General features: G+C 38.4%; 3 protein-coding genes across 3 annotated transcripts in view; 1 reads left to right on the forward strand and 2 right to left on the reverse strand.

Annotated features, from left to right (window-relative positions):
* The window catches only part of LOC131997027 (uncharacterized), a 341,371-nt gene that overhangs the window by 182,630 nt on the left and 139,522 nt on the right, over positions 1-19,219 (reverse strand). The gene's annotated exons all lie outside the window — the stretch shown is intronic.
* LOC106085658 (synaptic vesicle glycoprotein 2B) lies at positions 18-11,846 on the forward strand. The gene is made up of 9 exons (XM_013249985.2): positions 18-208; positions 5,651-5,829; positions 5,900-6,081; positions 6,138-6,346; positions 6,766-6,919; positions 10,696-10,807; positions 11,247-11,406; positions 11,495-11,622; positions 11,686-11,846. Exons 1-9 carry the CDS (start codon positions 18-20, stop codon positions 11,739-11,741), a joined length of 1,371 nt encoding a protein of 456 aa, XP_013105439.2. The 3' UTR covers positions 11,742-11,846.
* LOC106085657 (uncharacterized) lies at positions 17,159-17,671 on the reverse strand. Its single transcript, XM_013249984.2, has 3 exons — positions 17,615-17,671; positions 17,388-17,555; positions 17,159-17,326 (listed from the first exon to the last, which is right to left on the reverse strand). Exons 1-3 carry the CDS (start codon positions 17,669-17,671, stop codon positions 17,159-17,161), a joined length of 393 nt encoding a protein of 130 aa, XP_013105438.2.

Here is a 19,219-nt window from a genome sequence, read left to right on the forward strand (position 1 = left end):
TTTTGTTTCCATGCCAAATGATAACTATTTTAATCATCATCTCAGGTATGCTAGTATCTGTTGTTGCCTGGGGTTATCTGGCCGACAACAAAGGGCGTAAACAACTACTTATCTATGGATTTCTATTGGATGGCATTTGTGTTGTTTGCGGTTCCATGAGCCAAACAGTTGTTCAGCTGATGGTATCCAAGTTTATTGGAGGATTTATGTAAGTTTTGTTTGCGTGGACTGACAGACGGTCAGACAGACTGACAGATGGACAGACAGACAAAGGAACAGACAGACAGACGGACACATAGACAGTCAGACGGAAAGACAGACATGGCTAGATGAACTTTCGTAACTATCAATAATGTACATGTGGATCTTAGACCAACATTTAGAGGTGTTACAAGCGGCCACTGTAGCACAGAGGTTAGCATGTCTACCTACGACGCCGAACGCCTGGGTTCAAATCCCATGCTGAACTTAAGAAAAATTTTCAGCGGTGGTTATTCCTTTACTAATGCTGGCAACATTTGTGAGATATCCTGCCATGTTAAAACTTTTCAACTAAGTGATGTCGCTATGCGGCATGTCGTTCGGCATAAAAAGGACTATCCTTATCATCGAGCTTACAACCTTAATCGGACTGCACTCATAGACAAGAGAGAAGTATCCCCCGTTCCTTAATGGAGTGTTCATGGGAAATTTAGAAGTCCCGGCCAACAGGGGATAACTATGGGCACCACATAGGATGGAACTTTGAGTTCCGACTTGTGTGGTGTCTATCGTTATGACGGAAAGCGTAGCTGAAAGCTACCGGGTGTGTCCACTGGTAGCGGATGATGGCAAACTCCGTTTTTATGCGGAGTAGCTACAAATGCGGCCGCGGGCAGTCAGCGCTTTTCGAGAGGAGAGTCTCAGTGAGGAGTCAGGTGCCACTGGCTCTTAAATAAATACCGAGTGCCAATGATACTCGAGATGACAAGGCGAGATAATGGTCAACATAAGCGTCTGTTCCCAGGTTAGGGGCGGGTGTCGGATCTTGGAGAAAGCGGCTCGCGACAACGATACATGTGCGATCCCAAAAACCCCATGCGGTTGGGGCGCTGGGCCAGTAATACGATCCACACAAACAAAAAAAGAACCATGATTTGTGGATTTGCCCCTGGAATGTCCGCACTCTCTATAGAGAAGGTGCAGTATAGGCCTTGGCGGCACTTCCTTACAGGAAAAGCGATGGGCCGGGAATGGCGTCACTACAACACAAAAAGGTGACGAATTATGGGTTGCCCAAAAAGTAATTGCGGATTTTTGATATAGTCGGCGTTGACAAATTTTTTCACAGCTTGTGACTCTGTAATTGCATTCTTTCTTCTGTCAGTTATCAGCTGTTACTTTTAGCTTGCTTTAGAAAAAAAGTGTAAAAAAAGTATATTTCATTAAAGTTCATTCAAAGTTTTATTAAAAATGCATTTACTTTCTTTTAAAAAATCCGCAATTACTTTTTGGGCAACCCAATACCATAAAACGAGGCATGAACTAAGCTGTGGATTTGTGGTTAGTCGGAGGCGGAAACACCTTGTCTCCAGCTATACTCCGATGGATGAAGTGCTAGCCACAATCCACATAAAAGCCAAATTCTTCCAAATCGGCCTTATTTGTGCCCACGCCCGATGGAGGACAAGGAAGAGCAGACCAAGGATATTTTCCTCGAGCGCCTAGAGAGAGAATATGACCGCTGCCCCGCCCATGATATTTAAATCGTTTTGGGAGATTTAAACGTGAAGATAGGGAAGGAAGACATCTTTGGTCCAACAGTCGGAACGTGTAGCTTCCACGAGGTAACGTCCGATAATGGGTTGAGGCTGATAGATTTCCCCGCGAAAAAAACCTGGTAGTTAGCAGCACCAGATTTCGACATAAAAATATTCACAAAGCCATATGGCTGTCACCCGATCAAAACACGACGAAACAAATTGATCACATTGTGATAGATGGATGGCATTCATCTAGCGTGTTAGATGTACGATCGACCCATGGAGCGAATATCGATTCAGATCATTACCTTGCGGCAGCAAAGGTTCGCACCCGTTTGAACATGTCGAGGAAAGTACGATCTGATACTGCACGGAAACTGGACACAAACCACTCGACTGATCCAACTTCTTGATGAAAGCACTCCCTGTTCCGATGATATAATGGCGCCGTGGCAAACCATTGCCCACTCCATGGAAAATGCCGCGAAATCCGTACTTGGATACAGAAAGCCTCCCCCAAGAAACCCATGGTACGGCCAAGAGTGTAGAGATGCTACTGAATCTAAGAATGTGGCATATAGAGCAACCCAGCAATCAGTTTCAGATGAAGGAGAGGTATCGGGAGAAAAGGAGAGGGGAGAAACGTCTATTCCGCGGAAAGAAAAAGGAAATGGAAAGACGTGAGACTGAGCGAATTAAGATGTACAGGAGTCATAATGAAGACCGGAAATTCTACCAAATAATAAAATATCAAACTGATGCCTTTGGTGCAGGCAAATCCGCCTGCAGAGACAAAGAAGAAAATTTGATAACTGACACAGATAGTATGCTGAGGATATGGTAAGAACATTTTACCCAACTGCTAGTGTCCGACATTGGCTGAAAAAAGGATCCGCAGAACCAATCCCTGATGATGGTATAGAATGTTTACCTCCTAGTCAGAATGAGGTCCAAGTAGCAGTGACCCGACTGAAGAACAACATGGCAGCAGGAACCGACGGGTTACCCGCTAAGCTATTTAAGACCGGAGGCGATACGCTGATAAGGCGTATGCATCAGCTTCTCTACGCAATCTGACCAGAAGAACGCATACCCGATGATGGGAACCTCAGCATACTATGTCCCGTACACAGGAAAGGAGACAAGACGGAATGTGCCAACTACAGAGGAATAAGACTCCACCCCACCGCATACAAGATACTCTCGGGAGTACTGCGTGAAATATTAAAACTAAAGTCAATGAGATAATTGGGTCCTATCAGTGTGGCTTTACACCAGGTAAATCCAATCTAGACCAGATATTCACACTGCGCCAAATTCTACAAAAGACCCGGGAAAGACAAAATAACACCTACCATCTCTTTGTTGACTACAAAACCGCTTTCGGTACCCCTTTACGTTCAAAGGTATTTGAAGGCATGTCTGCGTTTGGTATCCCCGCAAAATTGATAGATCCCTACAGAATAACACTTGCTGATATGCATTCCTCAGTAAATATAGGAAAGAATCTCTCGGATCCATTCAATAACAAACGAGGTTTCAGATAAGGAGAAAGACTATCGTGTGATCTGTTTAATATCCTGCTGGAGAAGATTATATGAGATGCAGATGTGAATAGGTACACATGATACTCGCCTATGCCGACGACATCGACATCATAGGTCGGTCACCGGAAGTAATAACTGCAGCCTTTAAAAGAATCGAAAGGAGTCAACAAAAATGGGTCTGGCAGTAAATGAAGAAATGAGAAATGAATGGTTACAACTCCCAGAAGGCCTTGTACAACCGAGCAAATAGGGAAAATGGGGAAAGTTGGGAACCATAACTTTGAGTTTGTCAGAAACTTTATCTACCTCGGCACCGCCGTAACCGAAACGAATGACACCTTGTTTGAGATAAAGCGAACAATAATACTGGCAAATAGATGCTACTTTGGACTAAGTAAGCAGATTAGAAACAAGACCACCTCCCGGCACACGAAGACTACACTTTACAAGACACTGATACTACCCGTGCTGTTATATGGTTCTGAAGCATGGGTACTTGTGAAAGCAGATGAGGCAGTGCTTGGAGTATTTGAGATATATGGCGTAAAATATATGGCGTCGCAAGAACCACGAGCTGTATGACGACGGTAGCATAGTTACACGTATCAAAATGCGGCTGCGTTGGCTAGGTCATGTTGTCCGAATGGATGAAGAAGCTCCAGCAAGGAAGTATTTTCAAGGCAAACACGGTGGTACACGCAAACCGGGACGACCGTAAGCCCGAAAGCCCGATGGAAAGATCAAGTGGTGGGAGACACCTCGAAACTTGGTGTCAGATATTATAAAATGAGCGCAGAAGTTGGAGTCGCTTGGAATGCTATTCTACGTTCGGCTAGTGGAACAAATGTTCTGTCATGACTGGTGGAGAGTATACGAATTACAAAAGACAGATTTACCTTAGTCTAACCAAATTAGGAAAAACAAGTAAAAAGGAATTAAGTTTGGCCGGGCCGAACTTTGGATACCCAACACCTCGGATATATATATATTTACCACCTGTAGTCACAATTAATCATTTTTTTAACCCATAGCAACTATGTCTAAATATATTCCGATCTTCACTATATTGAGTAAGGCTATATTGGGGTCTAACAAAAATTATTGTACCGAATTCACTAGTTAAAATATTCACCTTTTATGGGCCTAAGGACAGCTATATCCGAACTGAACCATATTGAAAACTAACATCGAAGAACCTGACACAGCCCACTGTATCACTGTAAACGTGCTTTTATTGTCCCAAGATATTTAATCAACAAAAAATACGCCTGTTATCGGCCAAACACCTTGGATTTATAGATCGGTCTATGTAGCGGTTGTATATACACCGATCTTAAACATACTCGGCACGAATATTGAGGGGCATAACGCAACTCATTATGCATAACTTCAGCAAATTGGTTAATAAATTCACCTTTTTTGACCGAAACCTTAAATCCAGAGATCGGTCTATATGACAGCTATATCCAAATCTCATTCAATCTGTTTTAAACTTAACAAGGATATTAAGGTGCCTAACATAACTTACTGTCCCACATTTCAGGGAAATCGGACAATAAATCTGGCTTTATGGGCCTAAGACCTTAATTCTAGAGATCATTCTATATGCCATCTATATCTAAATCTGAACCGATCTGGACCGATCTGGGCCTCATTAAGGATGTCACAAGGCTTAACACAACTCACTGTCCCAATTTTCTGTGAAATCGGTTAATTAATATGGCCTTTATGGGCCAAGACCTTAAATCGAAAGATCGGTCTATATTATCTAAATCTGGACCGATCTTGGCCAAATTGAAGAAGGATAAGGAGTGGCCCAACACAGCTCACTGTGCCAAATTTCAGCAATCGCACATTAAATGTGGCTTTAATGGACTCAAGACCTTAAATCGGTGGATCGGTCAATATGGGGGCTATATCAGCATATAGTCAAAAATAGCCTAGCTTCGAACTTAACCTGCATATGGACAAAGAAAGAATCTGTCCAAAGTTTCAGCGTAATATCTCAATTTTTTAAGACTGTAGCGTGGTTTCAACAGACAGACAGGCGAACATGGCTAGATCGTGTTAGATTTTTCCCACGATCTCGAATATATATACTTTATGGGGTCGGAAATGGATGTGTTGCAAACGAAATGACGAAATGAATATATCCCCATCCTTCGGTGGTGGGTATAAGAAGGAAATACGAGTTATATAAGACAAACGTTAATCTTAAATCTCAATCTACTAGTTTTCAACAGATAAATTAAATTATATTGGTAATCCGAACTCGCTAACAACTAACTCACCGCGAGGCGCTTTATCCAGATACTGAAATGATACATCTTAATAAATAAAAATACGTCTTCTATTTACCAGCATTTGTGGCCCTTTTGCCGTACTGATGTCCTACCTCTCGGAATTCCATGGCAGTAAACATCGCTCACGCATCATAATGGTCATAGGAATTATGTTTGCCACCTCGAATATCATACTTTCGCTAATGGCTATAGCCATATTGCCACGTGATTGGAATTTTCAGATATTCAATATGAATTGTGAGTTATATTTAGAAGATCTTCATTGTTTTTCGGATTGGTTTTTTTTTTACCAAACCTCCATAAACAGTTGTGGCCTGGAAAGTCTTTATGGCTGTAAGTGGAGTGCCAAGTTTATTAGCAGCACTTCTTCTGCCATTATTTCCCGAAAGTCCACGATTTCTAATGGCTCAGGGAAGAGTTGAGGAAGCAATGGAGGCGTTTAGAACCATGTATGCTCTGAATTCCGGTAAGCCCAAGGACACTTATAAGGTAAGAGGACAATCGAATTTAATTAAAAGAACTTATCTTAATGCTAGTTAATTTAGATCAAGGCACTAATCAATGAAAAAGCCCAAGAACAAAATTTCCCTAGTGTGGATACGGTATCAAATAAAGGCCAGCTGAAAATCAATATGGAACATGAACAAAAACTTAAATTGGTCAAGGATCCTAATACCTTTAGGATATTGTGTTCCAAACCCTATTTGGGTTTATGCCTTTTGGTTGGTGTTATGCAATTTTTCAGTGTAATGGGGTAAATTTGTACACAGGTGTTTTGATTTAACTGCCAATCGTTTAAGTGCAAATTTGATATTACTGTCAAAAAATTGTGCACTACTTAACAAATTTCTGTGCAAACGAGTAGTTCAAGAAGCAGTAAGTAAGAGTAAGAAAACCATTCTAAAGTGAAGTGTGGTTTTTCTACTCACACATTCCCAAAAAGTTTAAATGGTGTTACTGAATATTGCACTTAAGAGCCAATTCTGTGGCAGATAAGCGAATTTCCAATCACTTTTTGGCCTTTAAGCCCAGATATGTGCGAATTTAGCTAAGCTACCAAAATGGATGAAAAATATGTTTTGGCAGCTAAGTCAAAACAACTAACTTGAATTCTTTACCAATTTATTCAATTTTCTTACTTAAAATATTTTTTTTTTTTTTTTGCTATTTTAGACACAATTCAATGCGACTTTGGCTACCTCAATTGTTTGCTTCGATTAATGAATACGAACAGATGTCATTGGAGGCCACTAGTTTGTGTACAATATTGGAGTATAGTGTAAATAAGACAGAATTGATTAAAAATCCCTTGGAACAATGCATTGTGGTAAGTGCAATGAAAACCCATTTAAACGAACATTAAATTTGAGTCCTCCCTAACCAAAGATTCTGAGAAAGTTGAGACAAAAATCATTTTGATACCCCCTTTCCCAAAACCTAGGTAGTCACTCATCTTATATGATTATGAAGTTTTGTAATAATTGCGTACAAAATTTAGAAATCTCCTTTTCTACCAAGAATAACAATACATCGGACAAATCATTGGGTTAGGTTGAAAAGAGTGTGCGGATTTCAATCCGCCCCATGCCACTATGGACATACACCTAATCCAGTAATCGGCTTGTTGTGCGCTAAAAATCTTTAAGTCGCCCAATATATATTGTCATGGTATAAATAAATCCCAGTTTTGAGCGCTTTAGCTCAACTCGTAAAGAAAGTTCCAACTTGTATGGTTTAATACCTAGATGTATGGTCGCCCAAACTTATAGCCAAGGTGTAGCTGTATGTAAAGAAAGTAAAATACACGAATTAAAAAAAGAATTTTCTAACCACCTAAGGTGTAACCCTGTCAAAGTGCAACCGTGTCCTTACTTTGATTGCATTATCTCAATTCGTAAAGAATGCACCATTTTGTAGATTTAAGTTCCTAAATTTACCATTTTGAATAATCTTCTGCTCACCCAAAATTTATAGTCGAGGTGTAATTTTATTATTCTTCTACATGTCATATTTTTGTAAATAATGCGATAATGTTTGTCAATTTTCTTATTTTAGCAATACCCGTTCAATGTTGACAAAGATTGGCCATTTCGTACTATTTTGCACTTTTGGTACCAAAATGTGATACTGTTTAATAGATCATTTAGCCACCCATCATATATTTCTTAGTTGTATCTACATGTCAAATTTCAGACCTCAAGGTCCAATGGTACCAATTTTGGTACCAAAATATAAGAATAACTAATGGCGCATTTTGCCACCCATCATGTATTTCATAGTTATACATAGAAGCCAAATTCCTGACCTTTAGCTCTATCTCTAAAGAAAGTGCAAGGTAGTACCAATGTTGGTAGCATAATGTTTGAATTGTTGCAAAATCATGCAGTCGCCCATCATATATATCTAAGTTTTACCTACATGTCAAATTTCAGACATGTAGCTCCATCTGCATAGAAAGTACCAAATGGTACAAATTTTGGTACCAAAATGTACGATTTCAATAGATAATTTCGTCCCCAATCATATATTTCCTAGTAGTATCTACAGACATCTAGCTCCATCCATGAAGAAAGTACCAATTTTGGTACCAAAATGTGAGACTGTTTAATAGATCATTTAGCCACCCATCATGTATTACTTAGTTGTACCTGCTTGCCAAATTTCAGACCTATAGCTTCATCTGCAAAGAAAGTACCAAAATTGTTACCATTTTGGTACCAAAATGCACAAATTTCGCATAGATCATTTAGTCACCCATCATATACTTCCTAGTTGTACCAACATTCCCAATTTCAGACCTCTAGCTCCATCTGTAAAGAAAGTGTACCAATTCGGTACTGAACGTACATGTACAAAGTTCACCCATTTCGTAACTTTTGGATACTTTTTTTTTAGTACCTTAATATGCAAATTTCCCAACACTCTTATAGTTACCCAATTAAGGTTGCCGAAGTGTACCTAAGTTCCTAAATTCAGAGCTTTAATTCAACTTACAAAGAAAGTGCCAAATAGTACCAATTGTGATACGAAACGTACTATTTCTTCCACTTCCGGTACGATTATTTTTATACCCTCCACCAAAAGATGGGGGGTATACTAATTTCGTCATTCTGATTGTAACTACTCGAAATATTCGTCTGAGACCCCATAAAGTATATATATTCTTGATCGTCGTGAAATTTTATGTCGATCTAGCCATGTCCGTCCGTCTGTCCGTCCGTCCGTCCGTCCGTCCGTCTGTCTGTCGAAAGCACGCTAACTTCCGAAGGAGTAAAGCTAGCCGCTTGAAATTTAGCACAAATACTTTTTATTAGTGTAGGTCGGTTGGTATTGTATTTGGGCCATATCGGTCCATGTTTTGATATAGCTGCCATATAAACCGATCTTGGGTCTTGACTTCTTGAGCCTCTAGAGTGCGCAATTCTTATCCGATTGGGATGAAATTTTGCACGACGTGTTTTGTTATGATATCCAACAACTGTGCCAAGTATGGTTCAAATCGGTTCATAACTTGATATAGCTGCCATATAAACCGATCTTGGGTCTTGACTTCTTGAGCCTCTAGAGTGCGCAATTCTTATCCGATTGGAATGAAATTTTGCACGTCGTGTTTCGTTATTATATCCAACAACTGTGCCAAGTATGGTTCAAAACGGTTCATAACCTGATATAGCTGCCATATAAACCGATCTAGGGTCTTGACTTCTTGAGCCTCTAGAGTGCGCAATTCTTATCCGATTGGAATGAAATTTTGCACGACGTGTTTCGTTATTATATCCAACAACTGTGCCAAGTATGGTTCAAAACGGTCCATAACCTTATATAGCTGTCATATAAACCGATCTTGGGTCTTGACTTCTTGAGCCTCTAGAGGGCGCAATTCCTATCCGATTTGAATGAAATTTCGCAAGACGTTTTTTATTGTTACTTTCAACAACTATGTCAAATAAAGTACAAGTCGGTTCATAACCTGATATAGCTGCCATATAAACCGATCTGGGATCTTGACTTCTTGAGCCTCTAGAGGTCGCAATTATTATCCGATTTGCCTGAAATTTTGTACGACGGATTCTTTCATGACCATCAACATACGTGTTTATTATGATCTGAATCGGTCCATAGCCCGATACAGCTTCCATATAAATCGATCTCTCTATTTTACTTTTTGAGCTCACAAAGAGCGCAATTCTTATTCGAATTGGCTGACATTTTACACAGGTCTCCAACATATAATTTAATTGTGGTCCAAACAGGACCATATCTTGATATCGCTCTAATAGCAGAGCAAATCTTTTCTTATATCCTGTTTTGCCTAAGAAGAGATGCCGGGAAGAGAACTCGACAAATGCGATCCATGGTGGAGGGTATATAAGATTCGGCCCGGCCGAACTTAGCACGCTTTTACTTGTTTCTTCTTTTTTTTTTTGAAGCGCTCTTTAATTTGAAACCATGAACATAATTCTAGTCCTTTCCATTCGCGCTGGGTAAATATGTACCATTTCGTAGTTTTTAGTACCTAAACGTACGAATATCACCAAATCCGGCCTTATCCCGGTCAGCCAGTCAGTGAGTTAGTCAGCCTGTCCCCCAACTCTTTTATATGTATAGATACCCTAACATTAAGTTGAAGAAGAGGATGCCGGATTTAAGGCGCTCTATGTCCAATGATACATCCTTGTTTTGTTCTCTACCAATTCTAAGATAAACCTCGAATATGTTGGCCAAGACTATGCTATGTAATTCCATGCCTATTCCATGGATTTGAACTGCAGAGAATACTGGGCCCAAATGTTAATACCATATTCGTTTTCTGGTCTTCAATACCTTTCATTTCATACCCTTTTTGTGCTCCTCGGACCACTTTCGGATATGGGTGGCGTTTTTGGGGTTAGGGAGAGGGTCCGCCTCCACCCGATATCTGAAAATTATATAGCCTATGTTTCCTTCCAGACAAACGTACACAATCTATGAAAATTTTAAGAAAATCGGTTCAGCCGTTTTTGAGTCTATACGGGACAAACAAATAATCCGACAAACAAACACAAATTGAACTTTCTTATATAAGATATTCCTAAATAGTAACTTTTCACTTTTATTTTACAGATAATAACACCATCGTCATACACAAACAATCTGATAGTTGCAGGAGCATCTTTCGTATCAAATCTACTTGCTGGAACCATAATAAATGCCGTTGGCAGTAAGGGAATCCAAGGTAAAATATGGGTTTTTAATACGAAAATATTTATAGCGCTTGATATAGATTGGACATACTCAAATTTGTTTGGAATACCTTAAACCATTTGACAAATCGCGCCACAATGAGCTTTAAAAAAAAAAAGAATTCACGATACGTGAAGCCCATCAAGTGCATAAATAACAATACACTCTTGCCAACATATTAAGCGATCTCTTGCTATGATATTCTTTGAATGGCACCATTAAGCTGGACGATATCCTTTAGTAATCCAAAACTATTTGCAGACCAACCAAACAAAAAGGAGACCTTACAGGCAAAAATCTATTTTTGACCTAACTGTCATTGACTATCAAATGTCTACAACGAAGCTATGTTACAACTTTGTGCTAAATTTGCAACACAGATTGTGTAAAAAAACTCCTTATATTTTGTCCTTTGTCTAAATTTTTTTTAGTAATTGGCTTGGCAACAGCTGGACTATGTAGCATAAGTCTATTTTGGTCATCTTCATCTCTATCGACTTTGGTAATAACATCTCTGTTCATTGCGATGGGTAGCATGGCCAATACGGCAGCTATTGGCACTTCGGTAAATTTGTTTCCTACATCACTAAGGTAAGTCGAGGCTTTACAAGAACATCAAGGAAAATAATCAAATAATACATATATACTACCTATATTACCCCTGCTTTCTATTACACAGAACACTGATTGTCTCCCTGACGATGGTTGTTGAACGCATGGGCACCATATTGGGAAATGTCATTTTCCCAATTTTCATGCAATTAGGTTGTGTACCGCCTTTTGTTATGATAACAGTTGCGATGTTTTGTAAGTTCAAATGGAAAAGGAATATTAATTTATTATATATTGAAATGTTTGTCTTTATTACAGTTGGCTGTTTAATAGCTGCATGCCTGCCCAATTCCAAAAAGATAAATCTTAAATAAGAATGAAAATGTTTACTGTAAAATTTATTGTCTGTTTTGCGCTCTTAAATTTATTATTAAACTTTATTTTGTAACGCAGAAGCATAAAATGGGGAATTTTTTTACCAGGTACTTTCGAATTATATATTCGTAATCATCATCTTTATGCAAAAGTTGGAGAAGTTTATATATAAATACTCGCACAAGTGTCACTGCTTGTCTCGACAATAGCAGCACGTTACAGCAAAGGCAAGTCCGCAGAAACAGAACTTCACAACCTAGCCGATTATGTATTGGGTTGCCCAAAAAGTAATTGCGGATTTTTCATATAGTCGGCGTTGACAAATTTTTTCACAGCTTGTGACTCTGTAAATGAATTCTTTCTTCTGTTAGTTACCAGCTGTTACTTTTAGCTTGCTTTGGAAAAAAAGTGTAAAAAAAGTATATTTGATTAAAGTTCATTCTAAGTTTAATTAAAAATGCATTTACTGCAAAAATCCGCAATTACTTTTTGGGCAACCCAATAGAAGATCTCTTGCCTTGAAGTAATCTACGTATTGTATCATTGTAGATGATTTTTTGTCCTCTTTTAAAGATTCGAGCCAAAGATTGGCAATCTTAATTTACTTGTCTTTAGCTCGATCAATTTTCCTATCTTTTAAGGAAACATTTCCTTTGGTGAAAGATATTATCTTTGATATTAAGATTATTTTTATTTTAAATCGTAGATTTATAGATCCTTAAATTAGTATGTTGGTATTAAAAATATGAAGGTCAAAACATCGTTGAAAAGTTGATACCAAACGTGCTCATTTCAGTATCGTATGGTATTGGTAGTCAATTTGGTTCAAAAACAATACCAGATGGTATGGATGAAACATAAGATGATTAATACCATTTGGTACTAGCCTTATTACCGAACTGGTATTGGTTTAAATACCAATCTGTTATTGGTTTTAGCACCAGACGGTTATTGGTTTCAGTACCAAACCGTCATCGATTATTCCAACATCTAATGAACCAAAAAAAAACCTAATGAAAATAATTTTAATCTAAATTTATTTCAATTATTTATGTTAATAATCACAAAAAGTAATGTTACACCATGACCAACCTCAATTCTTTATATTCAGCAATTGTTTCCATATCCATTGATCCCAGAAGTGGTTTTCATATGAATACACAAACACAGCATCGTTTCTCACACAAGATACTCTCATGTTTTTATGTAGTATGTTCTAAGAAATTATACGAATTTTATTTTCCCCGCTTTCGCGAGTTTGAGCAGAAATTTACGCATTAAAATTGTTTAAAATATTTTTTTTATTTGTTTAACAAATATTTTATAATGGCGTCAATATTTGAAAACATGAATACAATTGTGACGCCGTCGATTCTTAATAGTATCCTCTGTCTGGTATTGAATTGATACCAAATGGTATTAAAAATGACGCAAACAAAATAATAAAAGGCGGTATTGGCAAAATAGTTTTAGATAAGGTTTAGATGCTGAAGTTTAAAAAAAAGTGTCTCAGAATATGGGCTTTTTTAAAGAGAGCGCTACAAAAGTTAAAGAACAAGAAGTCAAGACCCAAGATCGGTTTATATGGCAGCTATATCAGGTTATGGACCGATTTGAACCATACTTGGCACTGTTGTTATCATAACAAAACACGTCTTGCAAAATTTCATTCCAATCGGATAAGAATTGCGCACTCTAGAGGCTCAAGAAGTCAAAACCCAAGATCGATTTATATGGCAGCTATATCAAAACATGGACCGATATAGCCCATTTACAATACCAACCGACCTACACTAATAAGAAGTATTTTTGCAAAATTTCAAGCGGCTAGCTTTACTCCTTCGGAAGATAGCGTGCTTTCGACAGACAGACGGACGGACATAGCTAGATCGACTTAAAATGTCATGACGATCAAGATTATTTCGAGGTGTTTCAAACGGCGCAATTTTTATTCGAATTGGCTGAAATTTTACACAACGACTTCTACATTCAGTATTCATTCAGACCATAAGTTGATATAGCTCCAATATCATAGCAATTTTTTTCTTTTATCATATGTTTGCCTAAAAAGAGATACCGGGAAAAGAACTGACAGATGCGATCCATGGTGGAGGGTGTATAAGATTTGACCCGACCGAACTTTGCACGCTTTTACTTGTTTTTATTTCAAGTAATAGGTTAATAGATCCTTCACTTTGCGTTTTGTATTAGAATGCCAAGCCGAATCTGATATGCCCTCCCCCATTGATCGCATTTTTCGAGTTCTTTTCCCGTTATCTCTTTTTGGGCAAATAAAGGATAAAAGAAAATAATTGGTAAACTATTGGAGCTGTATCAAGTTATGGTCCGATTCAAACCATAATTGAATTGAATATTGGGGGCCATAGTAGAAGTCATTGTGTAAAATATCAGCCAATTGGAATAAGAATTGAGCCCCTTAGGGGCTGAAGAGGTAAAATAGGGAGATCGTTTATATTGAAACTATATCAGGCTATAGGCTGATTCCGGTCATATTTAACACGTATGTTGAAGGTCATGGGATTGGAGACCATAGTAGAAGTCATTGTGTAAAATTTCAGCCAAATCGGATAATAATCGCACCCACTAGAGGCTCCAGAAGTTAAGATCCCAGATCGGTTTATATGGCAGTTGAACCATATTTGGCACAGTTGTTGGATACCTCTTGCCAAATCCCAGCCAAATCGCAAAAGAATTATGCCCTCTAATAGCTCTAGAACTCAAGATGCGAGAATGGTTTTTATGACAGCTATATCAGGGTATGAACCGATTTGAACCATATTTGGCACAGTTGTTGGACATCTCATGCCAAAGTCCAGCCAAATCGCATAAGAATTATGCCCTCTAATGGCTCGAGAAGTCAAGACCCCAGATCTGTTTATATGGCGCTATATAAGTTGGACGTTATTACGAAACACCTCATGCAAAATTTCAGCCAAATCCAATAGGAATAGCGCCCTCTAGTGACCCAATAACTCAAGACCCCAGATCGGTTTATATGACAGCTACATCAGGTTATGGACCAATTTCAACCATACTTAGCACAGTTGTGGGAAATACCAAAACACCTCATGCCAAATTTCAGCCAAATCGAATAAAAAAATGCCCCCTCTAGTGGTTCAAGAAGTCAAGACACAAGATCGGTATATATGACGGCTATATGAAAACATTGAAAGATATGGCCCATTTAAAATCGCAACCGACCTACACTAATAAGAAGTAGTTGTGCAAAATTTCAAGCAGCTAGCTTTACTCCTTCGAAAGTTAGCGTCCTTTCGACGGACAGACGGACGGACGGACACGGCTAGGTGGACATAAAATGTCATGACGATCAAGTATATATATTCTTCATGGCGTCTTAGATGAATATTTCGAGGAGTTATAAACAAAATGAGGAAATTAGTATACACCCATCCTATGGTGGAGGGTATACGAATGAAAATCGAAACAATCTCGGCCAAACCGAAACCAGTAGAGGGATACACCTCTAGCGGTGTATTAAGCAAATACACAAATGAAGATTTGGCAGCCCGAACAATTTTTCGAAATGCCGAGGTGACCAACTTTGGGAGTCTGCCAAGAGGAACACGGACACCCTAACCTCTAACCATTTCAAATTTCAAAGAGATATCTCTACGCGTTCTCACACAGCATATTTTTTAGTAGTTTTTTTTTTTTGATTTTTCCCACTGTGCATCGTTAGACCCGTAATGTATTTTCTCAACTTATGGAAAAAAAAAAGATTTTAATATAGCTGCCATATAGACCGATCCGCCGATTTAGGGTCTTAGGCCCATAAAAGCCACATTTTTTGTCCGATTTTGTTGAAATTTGGGACAGTGGGTTGTGTTAGGCCCTTCGACACCCTCCTTCAATTTGGCTCAGATCGGTCCAGATTTAAAGATAGCTGCCATATAGACCGATCCGCCGATTTGGGGTCTTAGGCCCATAAAAGCCACATTTATTTTTCGATTATGCTGAAATTTGGGACAGTGAGTTGTGTTAGGCCCTTCGACACCCTTCTTCAATTTGGCCCAGATCGGTACGGATTTGGATAAAAGTTTTCGGTCCATAAAAGTCGCATTTATTATCCGATGTCGCCGGAATTTGGGACAGTGTGTTCAGTTAAGCCCCTCGATATACTCCTGCAATATGGCACAGATCGGTCCAGATTTTAATATAGCTGCCATATAGACCGATCTCTCGATTTAAGATTTTGGGCCCATAAAAGGCGCATTCATTGTCCGATTTCGCCGCAATTTAGGACAGTGAGTTGTGTTAGGCTTTTCGGCATTTTTATTTTTAAACATAGCTATTAAAAAGACCAATATTTTGTTATACACAATTAAACAATGACTTGTACCCATTAGTATTTGTTCCAAATCGGAACATATTTCGATATAGCTGCTATGGGGCATAAGGTATGCATTTTCACCGGATTTTGACGGATTTGGTGGGTATCCAAAGTTCGGCCCGGCCGAACTTAACGCCTTTTTACTTGTTTTTGTTGCTATCTCTGGCTTTCCTTTTCCATTTACAAAGAAAATCTCCGATCATTGAGCTCGTCTCGACAGAAAAACAAACAAAAATTTTAAAATTTAATAATCTTCGCCCTAACAAGCAAAAAACTTTAAAATGAAAAAAAAATTGCACGGAGCCCGTCCGGGATTCGAACCTGAGTACACGGAGCAAAAGCGAGAGCCGTCGCCGTTTCCGTTGTCTAGCGTTCGAACTCATCAACATAACTTCCAACAGATGCACAGAATTTTGCGTACCACGAAAGTAATGTAATTTTCGTAGAAAAAAAGTCTGTCATTACAGAAAAGCACATGCATTGGGAAAAAGTACAGCTAATAGACAGGGTTGTCGAGCGTGGTTAATGTGGCAATTGTATCATAGATGCGTTTTCGCTATTCATACGATTCAAATACAAAATACCAATGTACGGCCCTTGAAGCCAGCACACCTTATATGGTTGAAAAGTCTTCTAAGCAAAGACGAAACGCGTCCCATAGTGGTTGGTGTGTGTTGATATCTCTGGCTTTCCTTTTCCACTTGCGAAGAAAATATCCCACCATTGAGCTCGCCTCGAAAGATAAATAAACAAAAATCGTAAAATTTTATGATCTTCGCCCCAACAGGCAAAAAACATAAAAATTTTAATTTCCAAATTGTTAAAAAATCTAATTTTGTCAAAATAATTTAAAAAATTTTCAAAAAAAAAAATGTTTTGTGAAATTTCACATGAAAACTAAAATTTTTAGTTTTTTTTAGCTTAAACACAATTTTAAAAGTAAATCAAATGCACACACAATATGAATCAAATTTAGACGAAATTTTACCCTTTTTTTCAACACACAACAGTTAATTTTGAGAAATCATTTTTAACACTATAACATCATATGTGCTTGCTAAAAACATCCTTTCTTGATATAAAAACTTGAAGACTGGCCTTTAAATCATTGTAGGCATAAATGTTTGCGTTTATCCTGTAATCACCCTCGGGAATGGGAATCAGGTGAAACATATCTTCGTTCAAGACAAGATTCTTGACCATGATCGCATCCTGAAAGACCAAGATTTATTTGACAGGCAGTGAAGCTAACCTCTACCGTGTTGTTACTCACATTATAAGGGCATGTGTGGTTCAAATTGGATCTTTCCAGAAATATACCCATCATCACATAGAAAAAGGGAAAACGCTTGCGATTGGCAAAGAAAGCACAAATATCATGGGTTTTATTGTACAAAAATGGTCGATATCCATTGGCGCGTTTGTACAAAGCAATATTTGCCTATAGCAATAATAAAAGGGTTTTGAATAGGAAATGGTTTACAAATATTAACAACATACCGTTGAATTAGTGACAGGCGTCTTATAGAGGCCCACTTTGATATTAAGTGCCACCATGCCTCTTCCCACCACTGACAATTTACAAATTTCGAAACTTGAGAAATTTTTGTCGTGGTCTTCACATTTTAGATTTGTAAAAGTGAATGAGGATTTTGCCAAAACAGGCGATACCTTAAGAATGTCAATGCAGATATATATGGCCAGTAGTGCCTTCATATCTGCACCGTATGTGGTTGAGGTTTTTTTTTTTGGAGTAACTACTGATCGTATGATCGTGTGGAATAACAGATAGAGAATAACTGATCAAGCGTACAACTCTATTCATTGTATTAAAAACTAAGTTAAGGTAAGAACGATACGACACGAGCCACATGAGATATTATCATCTCATCAAGCACGAAAAGTGCACACTTAGTCTAAATCAAAATCCATTAGCCAAAGGTTTCTAACTTTAGCTTTGGCAGACAATTTTCTCTAAATGCCCGATTGTGGATAAGGACAAAGTCTTTGCATGGGTTAACTACAATTGCTGTGGAACAGTGGTATGGATTTTAACAAGTAAAAGCGTGCTAAGTTCGGCCGGGCCGAAACTTATATACCCTCCACCATGGATCGCATTTGTCGAGTTCTTTTCCCGGCATCTCTTCTTAGGCAAAAAAATGATAAAAGAAAAGATTTGCTCTGCTATTAGAGCGATATCAAGATATTGTCCGGTTTGGACTACAATTAAATTATATGTTGGAGACCTGTGTAAAATGTCAGCTGATTCGAATAAGATGTGCGCCCTTTGGGGGCTCAAGAAGTAAAATAGAGTGAAAGAGAGAGAGAGAGAGTTGTTGAAAATGAGAATAAAATACGTCATGCAAAATTTCAAACAAATAGGATAGAAATTGCGCCCTCTAGAAACTCAAGAAGTCAAGTCCCCAGATCTGTTTATATGACTGCTATATCAGGTTATGAACCGATTTGAGCCATACTTGGCACTGTTGTTGGATATCATAACAAAATACTTCGTGCAAAAATTCATTCCAATCGGATAAGAATTGCGCCCTCTGGAGGCTCAAGAAGTCAAGACCCAAGATCGGTTTATATGGCAGCTATATCAGGTTATGTACCGATTTGAACCATACTTGGCACAGTTGTTGGATATCATAATAAAATACTTCGTGAAAAATTTAATTCCAATCGGATAAGAATTGCGCACTCTAGAGGCTCAAGAAGTCCAGACCCAAGATCGGTTTATATGGCAGCTATATCAGGTTATGGACCGATTCGAACCATACTTGGCACAGTTGTTGAATATCATAACAAAACACTTCGTGCAAAATTTCATTCCAATCGGATAAGAATTGCGCCCTCTAGAGGCTCAAGAAATCAAGGCCCAAAATCGGTTTATATGACAGCTATATCAGGTTAAGGACCGATTTGAACCATACTTGGAACAGTTGTTGGAAATCATAACAAAACACTTCGTGCAAAATTTCATTCCAATCGGATAAGAATTGCGCCCTCTAAAGACTCAAGAAGTCAAGACCCAAGAACTGTTTATATGACAGCTATATCAGGTTATGTACCGAATTGAACCATACTTGACACTGTTGTTGG

This window comes from Stomoxys calcitrans, chromosome 4 (assembly GCF_963082655.1).
Source record: "Stomoxys calcitrans chromosome 4, idStoCalc2.1, whole genome shotgun sequence".
Lineage (NCBI taxonomy): Eukaryota > Metazoa > Arthropoda > Insecta > Diptera > Muscidae > Stomoxys > Stomoxys calcitrans.

Coding starts and splice junctions, on each gene's coding strand:
- LOC106085658 (XM_013249985.2), top strand. CDS start 18: ATGATAACTATTTTAATCATCATCTCAGGTATGCTAGTATCTGTTGTT. Junction 10,808..11,246: donor TGGCAGTAAGGGAATCCAAG/GTAAAATATGGG, acceptor AATTTTTTTTAG/TAATTGGCTTGGCAACAGCT. Junction 11,407..11,494: donor TTGTTTCCTACATCACTAAG/GTAAGTCGAGGC, acceptor TCTATTACACAG/AACACTGATTGTCTCCCTGA.
- LOC106085657 (XM_013249984.2), bottom strand. CDS start 17,671: ATGGTGGCACTTAATATCAAAGTGGGCCTCTATAAGACGCCTGTCACT. Junction 17,556..17,614: donor CGCCTGTCACTAATTCAACG/GTATGTTGTTAA, acceptor TTATTGCTATAG/GCAAATATTGCTTTGTACAA. Junction 17,327..17,387: donor ACCACACATGCCCTTATAAT/GTGAGTAACAAC, acceptor TTGGTCTTTCAG/GATGCGATCATGGTCAAGAA.